Source organism: Scyliorhinus canicula, chromosome 13 (genome assembly GCF_902713615.1).
Source record: "Scyliorhinus canicula chromosome 13, sScyCan1.1, whole genome shotgun sequence".
Taxonomy (NCBI): Eukaryota; Metazoa; Chordata; class Chondrichthyes; order Carcharhiniformes; family Scyliorhinidae; genus Scyliorhinus; species Scyliorhinus canicula.
In genome coordinates, this window is record NC_052158.1 from 35,429,930 (window position 1) to 35,445,762 (window position 15,833).

At 44.9% G+C, this 15,833-nt stretch overlaps 1 protein-coding gene across 1 annotated transcript in view; it reads left to right on the top strand.

Moving 5' to 3' along the window:
- Nucleotides 1-15,833, top strand: part of LOC119975556 — a 156,697-nt gene that overhangs the window by 105,617 nt on the left and 35,247 nt on the right. Inside the window, exon 5 of the mRNA XM_038815342.1 lies at nucleotides 7,013-8,242. Coding sequence (XP_038671270.1) covers nucleotides 7,013-8,242 — 1,230 coding nt within the window. The remainder of the gene's footprint in view (nucleotides 1-7,012; nucleotides 8,243-15,833) is intronic.

Below are 15,833 nucleotides of genomic sequence, written 5' to 3' on the forward strand. Positions count from 1 at the left end.
CCCAGGGACATGCATGGACCAATAATCCAGAGGATATGGAAACCCGTTAATTTAGAGACATGTGTGGACCCAGTAATCCAGATACATGTGTGGGCCCAGTCATCCAGATACGTATGTGGACCAGTCATAAACAGACATGTGTGGACCAGTAATTCAGCAACATGTGTGGACCCAGTAATCCAGATACATGCATAGAGTAGAAAGATAGGGATATGTGTGTACCAGTAATACAGAGACATGCGTGAACCACTAACCCTGAGATATGGTGGACCAAGTAATCTGGAGACATGTGTGTATCAGTAACATGGATACATATATGCTTCCAATAATACAGAGATATGTGTGGACCAATAATCCAGAGACAGTGTGGACCAGTAATCCTGGGGTATGGTGAACCTAGTAACGCTGAGACAGGTGTGGACAAATAGTCCAGTGGCATGTGTGGACCAGTAATCCAGAGACATGTGTGGAACTCATAACCCAGACATATATATGAACCAATAATCCAGGGACGCATGAGGACTAGTGACCAGGGTTCTGCTGGATCTAGTACCCCAGGAAGTTGCTTGGACAGGTAATCCAGTGACATGTGTGGACCCAGTAATCCAGTGACATGTGTGGACCCAGTAATACAGACACATGTGTGGGCAGTAATACAGATATATATGCGGACCAGTAATCCAGATACATGTATCGACCCAGTAATCCATAGCCTTCAGTGGACCCAGTGAAACAGAGACATATGTGGACCAATAATAGAGACATGTGTGGATCAGTCATACAGAGACATTTGTGGATCAAGTAATCCAGATATATGTGTGGAGCAGTAATATAGAGACATGTGTGGACCACCAATCCTGAGATATGGTGGACCCAGTAATCCGGAGACATGCGTGGACCCAGTAATCATGAGATACTGGACCCAGTAATCCAGTCACATGCATGGATCAAGAACACGGATACATTTGTTTATAAATTTTAGAGTACTGAAATAATTTTTTTTCCAATTAAGGGGCAATTTAGCCTGGCCAATCCACCTAACCTACATATCCTTGGGTTGTGGGGGTGAAACCCATGCAGACATGGGAGAATATGCAAACTCCACACGGACAGTGACCCAGGGCCAGGATTCAAACCCGGGTCCTCAGCGCCGCAGTCTCAGTGCTCACCACTGCGCCACATGCCTCCCAATAACATGGATACATATGAGCATCCAATAATAGAGAGATATATGTGGACCTATAATCAAGAGGCGTGTGTGGACCAGTAATCCTGAGATATGTGTTGGCTCCATAACCCAGACATATGTATGGACCAATAATCCGTGTGAGGACCAGTGACCAGGGTTCAGCTGGAGCTAGTATCACAGGGAGTTGCTTGGACCAGTAGTCCAGATACATATGTGGACCCAGTAGCCTAGAGTCATGTGTAGTCTCAGAAATCAAGAGATATGTATGGACCCAGTAGTCCAAACACATATGCGGATCAGTAATAAAGAGCCATGTGTGGACCTGTAATCAGGGGCATGTGTGGACCCAGTAATCCAGAGACATGTGTGTCCCCAGTAATCCAGATACATATGTGGACCCAGTAATCCAGAGACATGTGTGGACTCAGTAATCCAGAGACGTGTGGACCCAGTAATCCAGAGACATGTGTGTCCCCAGTAATGGTCACTGCTGACCATGTACACTACTGATTATATCACACTGCTGACCATATACACTACTGGTCATATCACACTGCTGACCATATCAAACTGATGACCATATCACACTGCTGACCATATCACACTGCTGACCATATCACACTGCTGACCATATCATACTGCTGACCATATCACACTGCTGACCATATCATACTGCTGACCATATCACACTGTTTACTATATCACACTGCTGACCATATCACACTTCTAATTATATTACACTGCTGACCATATCACACTGCTGTCCATATCAAACTGCTGACCATATCACACTGCTGATCATATCACACTGCTGACCATATCACACTGCTGATCATATCACACTGCTGACCATATCACACTGCTGACCATATCACACTGCTGACCATATCACACTGCTGACCATATCACACTGCTGACCATATCACACTGTTTACCATATCACACTGTTTACCATATCACACTGCTTACCATATCACACTGCTGATCATATCACACTGCTGATCATATCACACTGCTGACCATATCGCACTGCTGACCATATCACATTGCTGACCATATCACACTGCTGACCATATCACACTGCTGACCATGTCACACTGCTGACCATGTCACACTGCTGACCATATCTCACTGCTGACCATATCACACTGCTGACCATATCACACTGCTGACCATATCACACTGATCATATCACACTGCTGACCATATCACACTGCTGACCATATACAGTACTGATCATATCACACTGCTGACCATATACACTACTGATCATATCACACTGCTGACCATATACACTATTGATCATATCAAGCTGCTGACCATATACACTACTGATCATATCACACTGCTGACCATATACACTACTGATCATATCACACTGCTGACCATATACACTACTGATCATATCACACTGCTAACCATATCACACTCCTGATCATATCACACTGCTGACCGCAACCCACTGCTGACCATATCACACTGCTGCACATTAGAAAGCTGATCAAATTGAAGTACTGACCATGTCACACTGCTAACCATATGGCTTGCTGACCATATCCACTGCTGACCATATCAGACTGCTGATCATGGCAGACTGCTGACTGCATAACACTGCTGACCATATCACATTGCTGGTTGTATCACATGGCTGATCATATTACACTGCTGACCTGATCACACTCCTGACTATATGGCACTGCTGACCAAATCGCCCTCCTAACCATATCACACTGTTGACCATATAACACTAGCGACTATATCTTACTGCTGACCATGTCAGACTGCTGACCATATAAGACAGCTGTTGCTATCACTACTAACCATATCAAACTACAGGCCATATAATGCTGCTGACCACATCGCACTGCTGACCAGATCACACTGCTGATCATATCACACTGCTGACCACATCACACTGATGTTCATAGCACACTGTTGAACACATCACAATGCTAACCATACCACATGACTGAGCATATCATAATGCTGAACATATCTCACTGCCGACCATGTCAAACTGCTAAACATACCTCACTGTTGTCCATATCACACTGCTGGTCACATCACACTGCTGACCATATCACATTGCTGACCATATCACACTGCTGACCACATCGCACTGCTGACCAGATCACACTGCTGACCATATCACACTGCTGACCATATCACACTGCTGACCATATCACACTGCTGACCACATCAATTGCTGACCATATCACACTGATGTTCATAGCACACTGTTGAACACATCACAATGCTAACCATACCACATGACTGAGCATATCATAATGCTGAAAATATCTCACTGCCGGCCATGTCAAACTGCTAAACATACCTCACTGTTGTCCATATCACACTGCTGGTCACATCACACTGCTGACCATATCACACTGATGACCATATCAAACTGATGACCATATCACACTGCTGACCATGTGCACTACTGATCATATCACACTGCTGACCATGTCACACTGCTGACCATATCACACTGCTGACCATAGGGCAGCACGGTAGCATTGTGGATAGCACAATCGCTTCACAGCTCCAGGGTCCCAGGTTCGATTCCAGCTTGGATCACTGTCTGTGTGGAGTCTGCACATCCTCCCCGTGTGTGCATGGGTTTCCTCCGGGTGCTCTGGTTTCCTCCCACAGTCCAATGATGTGCAGGTTAGGTGGATTGGCCATGATAAATTGCCCTTAGTGTCCCAAATTGCCCTTAGTGTTGGGTGGGGTTACTGGGTTATGGGGATAGGGTGGAGGTGTTAACCTTGGGCTGGGTGCTCTTTCCATGAGCCGGTGCAGACTCTATGGGCCGAATGGCCTCCTTCTGAACTGTAAATTCTCTGAAATATCACACTGCTGACCATATCACACTACTGATCATATCACACTGCTGATCATATCACACTGCTGACCATATCACACTGCTGATCATATCACACTGCTGACCATATCACACTGCTGACCATATCACACTGCTGACCATATCACACTGCTAATCATATCACACTGCTGACCATATCACACTGTTGACCATATCACACTGCTGACCATAACACACTGCTAATCATATCACACTGCTAATCATATCACACTGCTAATCATATCACACTGCTGATAATATCACACTGCTGACCATATCACACTGCTGACCATATCACACTGCTAATCATATCACACTGCTGACCATATCACACTGCTGATCATATCACACTGCTGATCATATCACACTGCTGACCATATCACACTGCTGACCATATACAGTACTGATCATATCACACTGCTGACCATATCGCACTGCTGGCCATATACACTACTAATCATATGAAACTGCTGACCATATACACTACTGATCATATCACACTGCTGACCACATCACACTGCTGACCACATCAATTGCTGACCATATCACACTGATGTTCATAGCACACTGTTGACCACATCACAATGCTAACCATACCACATGACTGAGCATATCATAATGCTGAACATATCTCACTGCCGACCATGTCAAACCGCTAACCACATCTCACTGTTGTCAATATCAGACTGCTGGTCACATCACACGAATGATCATATCACACTGCTGACCGTATCACACTGCTGGTCATATCACACTGCTAACCATACCACACTGCTGTCATATCATACTGCTGACCACAGGACACTGCTGACCATGTCAACTGCTGACCATATCACACTCATGATCATATCACACTGCTCATCATGTCACACTGCTGACCATATCACAGTTCTGATCATTTTACACTACTGACCATATCACACTGCTGATCATTCTACACTACTGATTATATCACACTGCTGACAATATCACACTGCTGACCATTTCACTCTGCTAACCATACCTCACTGCCGATCATTCACACTGCTTACCATATACGATTGCTGACGCTATCACTCTACCAAACATGTCATACTACAGGCCATATAACACTACTGACCATATCACACTGCTGACCATACAGCACTGCTGATCATATCACACTGTTTACTATGTCATTCTGCTGAACTTTTGACACTGCTGACCATACCTCACTGTTGAATATTTCATACCGCTGACCATAATACACTGCTGATTATATCACACTGCTTACTTTACCGCACCTGTGATCATATCAGAGTGCTAACCATATCACACTGCTGATCATATTACACTGAAAACCATATCACACGGTTGACCACATCACACTGCTAACTAAATCACATTTCTGGCCATATCACACTTCTGACTGCATCACACTGATTGCATCACACCGCTGACCACATCACACTGCTGATCATATTGCAATGCTGACCATATCACACTGCTGACCATATCACACTGCTAACTAAATCACATTTCTGGCCATATCACACTTCTGACTGCATCACACTGATTGCATCACACCGCTGACCACATCACACTGCTGATCATATTGCAATGCTGACCATATCACACTGCTGACCATATCATACTGCTGATCATATTGCAATGCTGACCATATCACACTGCTGACCATATCATACTGCTGATCATATTGCAATGCTGACCATTTCACACTGCTGAACATATCACACTGCTGATCATATTGCAATGCTGACCATATCGCACTGCTGACCATATCATACTGCTGATCATATTGCAATGCTGACCATATCATACTGCTGATCATATTGCAATGCTGACCATTTCACACTGCTGACCATATCACACTGCTGATCATATTGCAATGCTGACCATTTCACACTGCTGACCATATCACACTGCTGACCATATCACACTGCTGACCATATCACACGGCTGATCATATCACACGGCTGACCTTATCACACTGCTGACCATATCACACTGCCAACCATATCTGACTGCTGACCATATCACACTGTGATCATATCATACTGCTGACTATATCACACTGCTGACCACATCTGACTGCTGACCATGTCACACTGCTAATTATATCACACTGCCAACCATATCTGACTGCTGACCATGTCACACTGCTGATTATATCACACTGCCAACCATATCTGACTGCTGACCATATCACACTGCTGACCATATCACAATGCTGACTGAGGGGTGGAATGGTGGCAGAGTGGTTAGCATTGCTGCCTTACAGCGCCAGGGACCTGGGTTCAATGCCAGTCTTGGGTTGCTGTCTCTATGGAGTTTGCATGCCCTCCCTGTGTTTGTGTGGGTTTCCTTCAGGGGCTCTGGTTTCTTCCTACAGTTCAAAGATAAACAAGTTAGGTGGATTGGCCATGCAGTTCCTCCCCTTAGCATCCATAGGCGTTTGATGGTGTTACTGGATTGCAAGGATAGGATGGAAATTGGGCCAAAATAGGGTGCTCTTTAAGAGGGTTCAAGCAGACTTGATAGGCCAAATGGCCTCCCTTAGGGATTCTATGATTCCATGATATCATACTGATCATCATATTAGACTGCTGATTATATCATACTGCAGACTTATCTCACCGCTGGCCATATCACACTATTGAAATTAACACACTGCTGACCATAGCTTTATTCTGACCATGTTTCACTTCTGGTCCAATCTCACTATTTAACATCCCACTCCACAGAATATACTTTCCTCTAACCATACCTCGCCATTGAACATCCAAGACCACTATCATTCCTGACCACTGGACAAATCTCACCACTGACCATCCAACACCCTTGGCCATCTTCACTTCCTCACATCAGTTACTCCAAGTGTGTCAATAATGTTCTACATGTCTAAGTGAATGATAACACAATTATCCTTTACAAATTAATTTTACATTGTCATCATTTATGTTGTCTTTATCTGGCAGGTTCCAACCAATCACTGAACATAGGAAGAAGGTTCAGCTTGGCGTTTCTAGAAAATGCTGACAGTTCTGCTGTCCTCACCATGCACGTTGTCACTTATGACAGACCCACAGTTGTGAATGTTTCTATACCTGACCCACCTTATGATCGTTCAGTCTCCATTCTGGCCAACAGCACAGCCACCATGACTGTGAATTCCACACACATGTTGTCAGGGAACCAAATCGCAAATAAGGCGATAACCGTTACATCAAATGAAAATATCTCCCTTGTTGTGTTCAGTGGGAAATCCAAGACGCATAATATATTTTTCACTTTACCAAGCTCCACTTTGGGTACAAAGTATTATATCTTCACCTACTCTGTGGACAGTCTGCACAACATTAAACAATTTGCTATCGCTAACAGCAATGAGCAAGTGCTGATCACCATCACTGTCTCGGGATCTCTGATCTTCAATGGGACCCAGTTCACAGACAGAGGGAGATTCTCATTTGCATTGAGACCGAACAATGTTATTCAGTTTCAGAGCGACAAGGACTTGACAGGAACAAAGGTCGAGTCCACAAAGCCGGTGGCTGTCTTCAGTGGAGACCAATGCATATCCGTCCCCCCGAGTAACGACGGCCATATCAATGAAACGTTGTCCCCGGTGGACAAGTGGGCCCATTCATTTATTGTTGTTCCCATTATGAAGAAAATGAAGAGGGACATCATCACCCTTGTATCTTCGGGGAATGACACCAACGTGAATATTCACACAGAGGAAGGGAATTGGGAAGTTCTGCTTCACGAAGGATCTCGCACCAACATCACTGTGAATGGTGGGATAATCATTAACACAAGCAAACCGATCATGGTCGTTTACCTGTTTACCAGCGATAGCAAATCAGTGGTTTCAACCTTTGACCCCTTCATGATGACCTTGACACCATCTGCCTTTTTCAATAATTACTTTATGTTCATGACATTGGACAACGTATTCAACTACATCCTGGTCATTTCATCAGGACAGACCTCTGCCGGGATTAAATTGGACGGGGCACCTTTGAACACGTATCCCATTGAAAATTCAACCTTTATTGGCTTCTCTGCCATCAAAATCTATCTGGGCGAAAGTGGAGGTCGTCACCTTATCTCTCACGATTCAGCTCACTTTGGAATCTACATCTTCGTGAAGGTCCGAGATGAACCAATTCGGCCCCAAATCGGCAAAAGACCACCCACTATCAGTAAGTGCCTTGTTGCGCGAGCTTCTCATGTAGGGAGCTGGTGGTATCCTCTGAATGTCATTGGCTTGGTAATGGTGAAGCCCAGGGAAATTTTCAGGGAACAATGAGTTGGATTCTCCGGTAGGCGACGCAGAAACCGCGTTTGGTGATCGGCCGGTGAACCAAAGTTTCCGACCAAATTGGGGGCGGTGCTGCTTTCGTGATGCTTCGCCCCCTCCGCCGCTCGATGTATCCATGGCCTCAGGACACTGCCTGAGGGTCCCCCCCCCCCCCCCCACCCCCCACCCCCATGTTCCACCCCTGATTGGCCGAATTCCTGATGGCGTGGTCTCATCTGTCGGGAATTTGGCGTGACGGTTGCGGACTCAGTCCAGTTCTGCCATAGTCGAGGGAGGGCCGAACCTCGGGCGGGCGGGAGGAGTTTCATCAGGGGCTGGAGGCACTACGGTGGGGGTGGTACATGGCGCGCGAGCCGGCCAAAGGGGGGGAAACAACTGGGCGGCCACGACCCAGCAATTCTCCGGGCCGTATCGGCAGCTAGATCCAGGTGCTCTACGCTGCTGGCATTCGGGCCCCCCAGCAAAACAGGGAACCGGTGTCCATTTTACGCCATATTTCTGTGACCGTTCCCACGCCGGTGTGTGGACATAGCCCCAGAATCGGAGAGTCCAGTCCCATGGCTTCCAATCCCACCAGGGTGGCTGGTCAAGGCAAAATGTAGCAGGAAATAAAAAAATAAAACTTAGCGGCTTTGGCAGCATGTGTGGAGGAGAAAGAGAATTAATGTTCCGAGTCTAGATGACCCCTCTACAGATCCTTAACTTGAATTCTGGTCATGGTGACCTTGAAAGTATTTTGCTTCACTGTTGACAGCAAACTACCTATCCCATGAAAAAATAACAAACTGAATTGCAACACCGTGGGGTTAATGTATTTAGCCAATGGTTGTCATCGGCAGGCTAGTGGAAAACGTAAATCACTTTTGCAGATGTGACAGGGAAGAGGACAGAGCCCTGCTAACCGTATCACACTGCCGACCATATCACATTGCTTCGCATTGCTGACCATATCACACTGCTGACCATATCACATTGCTTCGCATTGCTGACCATATAACACTGCTGGCCATATCACACTGCTGACCATATCGCACTGCTGACTATATCGCACTGCTGCCCATATCACACTGCTGACCATATCACACTGCTGACCATATCACACTGCTGACCATATCACACTGCTGACCATATCACCTGCTGACCATCTCACACTGCTGACCATATCACACTGCTGCCCATATCACACTGCTGACCAGATCACACTGCTGACCATATCACACTGCTGACCATATCACACTGCTGACCATATCGCACTGCTGACCATATCACACTGCTGACCATATCACATTGCTTTACATTGCTGATCATATCACAACTTGCCGACCATATCACATTGCTTCGCATTGCTGACCATATCACACTGCTGACCATATCACACTGCTGACCATATCGCACTGCTGCCCATATCACACTGCTGACCAGATCACACTGCTGACCATATCACACTGCTGACCATATCACACTGCTGACCATATCGCACTGCTGACCATATCACACTGCTGACCATATCACATTGCTGATCATATCACACTGCTGACCATATCACACTGCTGATCATATCACACTGCTGACCATATCACATTGCTTCACATTGCTGATCATATTGCATTGCTGACCATATCACACTGCTGACCATATCGCACTGCTGACCATATCGCACTGCTGACCATATCACACTGCTGACCATATCACACCACTGCCCATATCACACTGCTGACCATATCACATTGCTTCACATTGCTGATCATATCACACTGCTGACCATATCACATTGCTTCACATTGCTGATCATATCACACTGCTGACCATATCACACTGCTGACCATATCACATTGCTTTACATTGCTGATTATATCGCACTGCTGACCATATCGCACTGCTGACCATATCCCACTGCTGACCATATCCCACTGCTGACCATATCGCACTGCTGACCATATCACACTGCTAACCATATCACATTGCTTTACATTGCTGATTATAGCACACTGCTAACCATATCACACTGCTGACCATATCGCACTGCTGACCATATCACACTGCTGACCATATCACACTGCTGACCAGATCACACTGCTGATCCTAACACACTGCTGACCATATCACACTGCTTTACATTGCTGATTATATCACACTGCTGACCATATCACATTGCTTTACATTGCTGATCCTAACACACTGCTGACCATATCACATTGCTGACCATGTCCTATTGTTGATCATGTCACATTGTCGATCATGTCACACTGTTGGTTACAACATTGCTGACCATATCACACTGCGGGTTATCTCATCCCTGACCATATCACTCTGTTGACCATATCACTTTGCTGACCATATCACACTGCTGGTTATCACATTGCTGACCATATCACACTGCTGGTTATCACTTTGCTGACCATATCACACTGCTGGTTATCACATTGCTGACCATATCACACTGCTGGTTATCACATTGCTGACCATATCACACTGCTGGTTATCACACTGCTGACCATATCACACTGCTGACCATATCCCACTGCTGACCATATCCCACTGCTGACCATATCCCACTGCTGACCATATCACACTGCTGGTTATCATATTGCTGACCATATCACACTGCTGGTTATCACTTTGCTGACCATATCACATTGCTGGTTATCACTTTGCTGACCATATCACACTGCTGACCATATCACACTGCTGACCATATCACACTGCTGACCGTATCACTGTGGTAAACACCACTAGTGTTATATTTTCTGTATTACGGCCCTGCCCGTATACTAGAGGTATGATGGTAAATCCCTGCCTGCTAGTTCCGCGCAGCAGGCGGCGTATAAAATTGTGTGCTCTTCTGTGCTGCAGCCATTCTGGTTCCAGCTACAGGAGGCACAACATCTTGTTCAATAAAGCCTCGATTGTTCCTCCATGATCGTCTTGTGGTAATTGACGGTGCATCATCGACACTGCTGACCATATCACTGCTATCATATCAAACTGCTGATCATGTGTCATTGCTGATCATGTCACATTGCTGATCATGTCACATTGTTGAACACATCACATTGCTGATCATATCACACTGCTGGCCATGTCACATAGCTGACCATATCACACTGCTGACCACATCACACTGATTTTCTTTAATGTTTTTATTGAAATGTTACATTTTATACACTACATTCAACAAGGGTATGTGCATCGGGTACAATACACAAGGCATTTTTGTTGGTACTGACACACCTGGATGGGGTCATTATCATGTTCAGCAGTTGTCTGATGTTCATTGTTAGCTGTCTACGTTTGACAAAGCCTGTCTGGTCTTCTGCGACCACCTCCGCTACGTAGTTCTCCAGCTGCTGAGCAAGAATATCGGCATCCACATTGAGCAGCCAAATGGATCTGTCTGATCCGCATTCCGTTGGGTCTTTGGTCCTTTTTGGGTATCAGCGATATGGTGGCTTGTGTTAGTGATGGAGGCAGATACCCCTTGCTACTGAGTCTGTGGGGTCAGTGCCATCAAAAATAGTTTGTAGAAGTCTGCTGGGAACCCATTGGGTCCCGACGCCTTGCCCGCTTGCATGGAGCTGATGATCCCCATGACCTTTCCCAGTCCGAGAGGTGCTTCCAGCCTCCTCTGCCTAGTGGCATGTCCAGTCCGTCGAGGAACAGTTTTATCCCTGGGTCCCCGACGGGGGCTTGGAGGTGCAAAATCCCCGGTACAAGGCCTCAAACTCTTTATTGACCTTTTTTGGTTCAGCTACCATTCCGCCTCTGCTATCCTTCACCTGTGCTATTTCCCTCATGGCTGACTGCTTTCTAAGCTGATGAGGCAGCAGGCAGGTAGCCTTGTCCCCAATTTCGGAGCAGGTCTGGCAGAGTTTGTGTACTGCTTTCCTGGTGGACAGCAGGTTAATGTCTATTTGTAGCCTTTTTCTCTCCATCAGAAGTTCTACGATCGGCGCCTTGGAATGGAGTTGATCAGTTGTTGCCTAGCCGCCTCCTCTTCCTTGCCTCTGTGTGGCTTATAGGCCATAATTTCTCTTCTAATCGCAGTCTTCAGTGCCTCCCAGAACGGTGGGAGGTATGACTTTACCGTTCCAGTTGCTGGTAATGTACTTGCCTATGGCCATGTCACACAGCTGACCATATCACACTGCTGACCATGTCACATTGGTGAACATACCACCCCCCTGTCCCCCCCATACCCCAATTTCTCTTTACCCTGCTTTCCCTCCCAGTATTCGAACAGATGACAACAGCTTTAATAACATTTCTGGGGAAACATTTGATTCCAATGGCTCTGATGACCCAAATAGGTCAGCCTGCAATAAGGGAGAATATGGAAGATACACTACTAACAGGTTGGCGAAATCGTATGGCTATGAACAGGCCTCAAGACTATGAAAGGAGACCGAGACAAGGAAACTATGAAGACAGAAACCCAGTTAGAACCTACAATAGGAGGATGAACCCAAGAAATGCACGGGGCATGATAAATCAATGTTTTCGATGTGACTCTCAATACCATTATGCTTTCAACTGTCCAACTCGTTATGATAGAGTATTTGGAGCGACACATGACACGGAAGAGTCAGAAGAGGAAAAAGATAGTGACCAGAAAGAAGGTGTTGTCCTATTAACAAGCTGTTTTACGCCGGTAATGAGGGTGTTGGTTGCAGAATCCTTCAACTGTGCTGTATTGGACAGTGGCTACACATCTACTGTGTGTGGGATTGACTGATTAAAATGTTATCTGGACTCCTTGGATGTTGAAAATCGTAACAAGATTAAGGAATTTAAAAGTTCCACAAGTTTCAGGTTTGGGGATGATAATACTCGTGAAGTCGCTGAAAAGAGTGGTGATCCCTTGCAATATTGCCGGAGTGAATCATTTCATTAGCACGGATGTTGTATCAAGTGAGATACCTTTGCTTCTGAGCAGACCGTCGATGAAGAAAGTACACATGAAGCTGGATATGGAACAGGATATGGCAACAGTTTTTGGAAAGACGGTGGACTTACAATTTACACAGTCGGGACACTATTGTATTCCATTATTGACAAATGATATTTCAAGTAGAGTGGTTAAGGATGTGTTAATGGCAGTTGATAATGCAACTTTAGCTGATAAAAAGCTTGTTGTAGTAAAACTGCCAAAGGTTGGTACAAAAGTGACATTATTGCCTGAAGGGTCTAGACAATGGAAGGATGCAACTGTTATTAGTAGAGCAGGGAAAGCCACTGGAAAGTATAAACATTGGTTGAATTATAGCATTCAGGGGAGGAAGTTAAGACAATGGATTGGGAAAACGAAGTTCAAAAATGGAGGGCACAGAAACGCAGTGCCAGTTCAGATAGTACATCAGATAGTGAACAGTTTCGCAGGAAAAGGTCGAGAACTATTGAAAGAACATCCCGCTACAGAAGAGAAAGATCAAGCAGTAGCAGTACAGAACAAGATCCCAGGCAGGAGAGGGGACATAGTTTATCAAGATCTTGGAACAGGAGTAAGACTATGAATACTAATAGAAGTAGAAGCCCACATGCACGTGAGATTTTGGTGGCTTCAATAAATTAAATGGAAAAGTTATCAGAGATGCTAAACAGCAAGAATTGCATAGTTGGAGTGAATTTGGGGTATACACGGAAGTACCGGATAGGGAACAAAAAACTCGATCCCACAGATGGATTTGTACAGAAAGGGTTCTTCCAGATGGAACTTATAAGGCAAAGGCCAGACTTGTGGCAAGGGGATTTGAAGAAAACTTAGAAGATCAGGACTTAAGGGTAGATTCACCTACAGAAGGAAAGGTTATTTTAAAGATCTTCTTGGCTCTATTAGCCACAAAGTCATGGGAATACAAATCTATGGATATAAAAGCTGCCTTTTTGCAGGGGCATCAGCTACAGAGAGACATTTTTCTCCGTCCTCCTTTAGAAGCAGCTAACACAGAAGGGATACTCTGGAAGTTGAACAAATGTGTATATGGATTAAATGATGCATCTAGAGTGTGGTACTTTTCGGTAAGGTCAGTCTTGTTATAGTTAGGCTGTTGCCAGTTGAAGGCAGATCCTGCAATGTTTTACTGGCACTATAAAGGAAATCTTGATGGCATCTTTATGATGCATGTCGATGATTTTTTGTGAGGTGGGACTAGTGATTTTGAGGCTATTGTAATCTCTGGGGTAACTTTACGTCAGCAATATTATTTGGAAAGCATCAGCCCAATAGCAATTAGTCGTGGCTGGGTTTCACAAAAAGACGCAATGGTTTCGAAGATAGAGAACGAGCAACTGCGAAGTTTAATTGGGCAATTGAACTGGTTAGGTGGACAGACTAGACCGGACGTGAGTTTTGGTGTCTTAGAGTTGAGTACAAAGATGAATAATCCCAAAGTGGAAGACATAATAAGAGCAAATAAAGTGTTGGCCAAACTAAAAATGCAGGAGTGTGTTTTGAAGTTCCCGGTTTTAAGTGATCTTAGGCATTTGAAACTCATAGTTTATAGTGATGCATCCTATGCTAATTTATGTGATGGAGTTTCAAGCGCAGTAGGTTTTATAATTTTTCCTTTTGGGGAACAATGGTAAATGTTGCCCTCTTGTGTGGGAAACAAAGAAAATAAGGAGTGGTCAAAAGCATTTTGGCTGCTGAGACGTTAAGCTTAGTGGAAGCGGTGGATATGGCCTTTTATATAAGTCAGATAGTGACAGAAATTTTGGGATTAGGGGATTTGGGTAATATACCTATTGACTGTCACATTGACAATAAATCCCTGTGGGAAAATGTGCACTCTACAAAAAGTGTCAATGAAAAGAGGTTTTGGATAGACATCGCAAGTTTGAAAGCAGATGTTGGACAGAGGGGAAATAACAAAAATTAAATGGGTTGACAGTAGCTATCAACTATCAGACTGTTTCATGAAAAGAGGGGCTAGTTCACAGAAACTTTTGGATATTGTGAATGAAGGGCGCCTGTTTCTGTGAATGTTGTTTTTCTTCTACTCAAAAAAAAAAAGAAGGGGGGAATCACGTGTGTATTTTAGTTTCTTGAAATTTTGTTTTCACCTAATTGTTTTTTTTTCTCCAAGGAAGGGGAACTGTTAAGTAATGGGTTAAGAGACATTCCAATTAGTTGTCTCATTTTATGTTAAGTGTTCAATGATTGACACTGATATGTAAAGGGGCTTTAGGTGGCCTCTGGATCAGGTGATGTGCAGAGTCTTGTGCAGAGTCTGTTGGGAGAAATAAAGGTGTGTTGGTGAAACGGGAACAGGACTTTTGGCTCTTCATACCACAGCTTGGAGTACGTTTAACATGCAGCCCCATGCAAAATTGTCAGTTGGTTTTGTCTGCCTCCTCTGTGGCTTCCTGAAAATAAAAATCGCTTATTGTCACGAGTAGGCTTCAATTAAGTTACTGTGAAAAGCCCCTAGTCGCCACATTTCGGCGCCTGTCCGGGGAGGCTGGTACGGGAATTG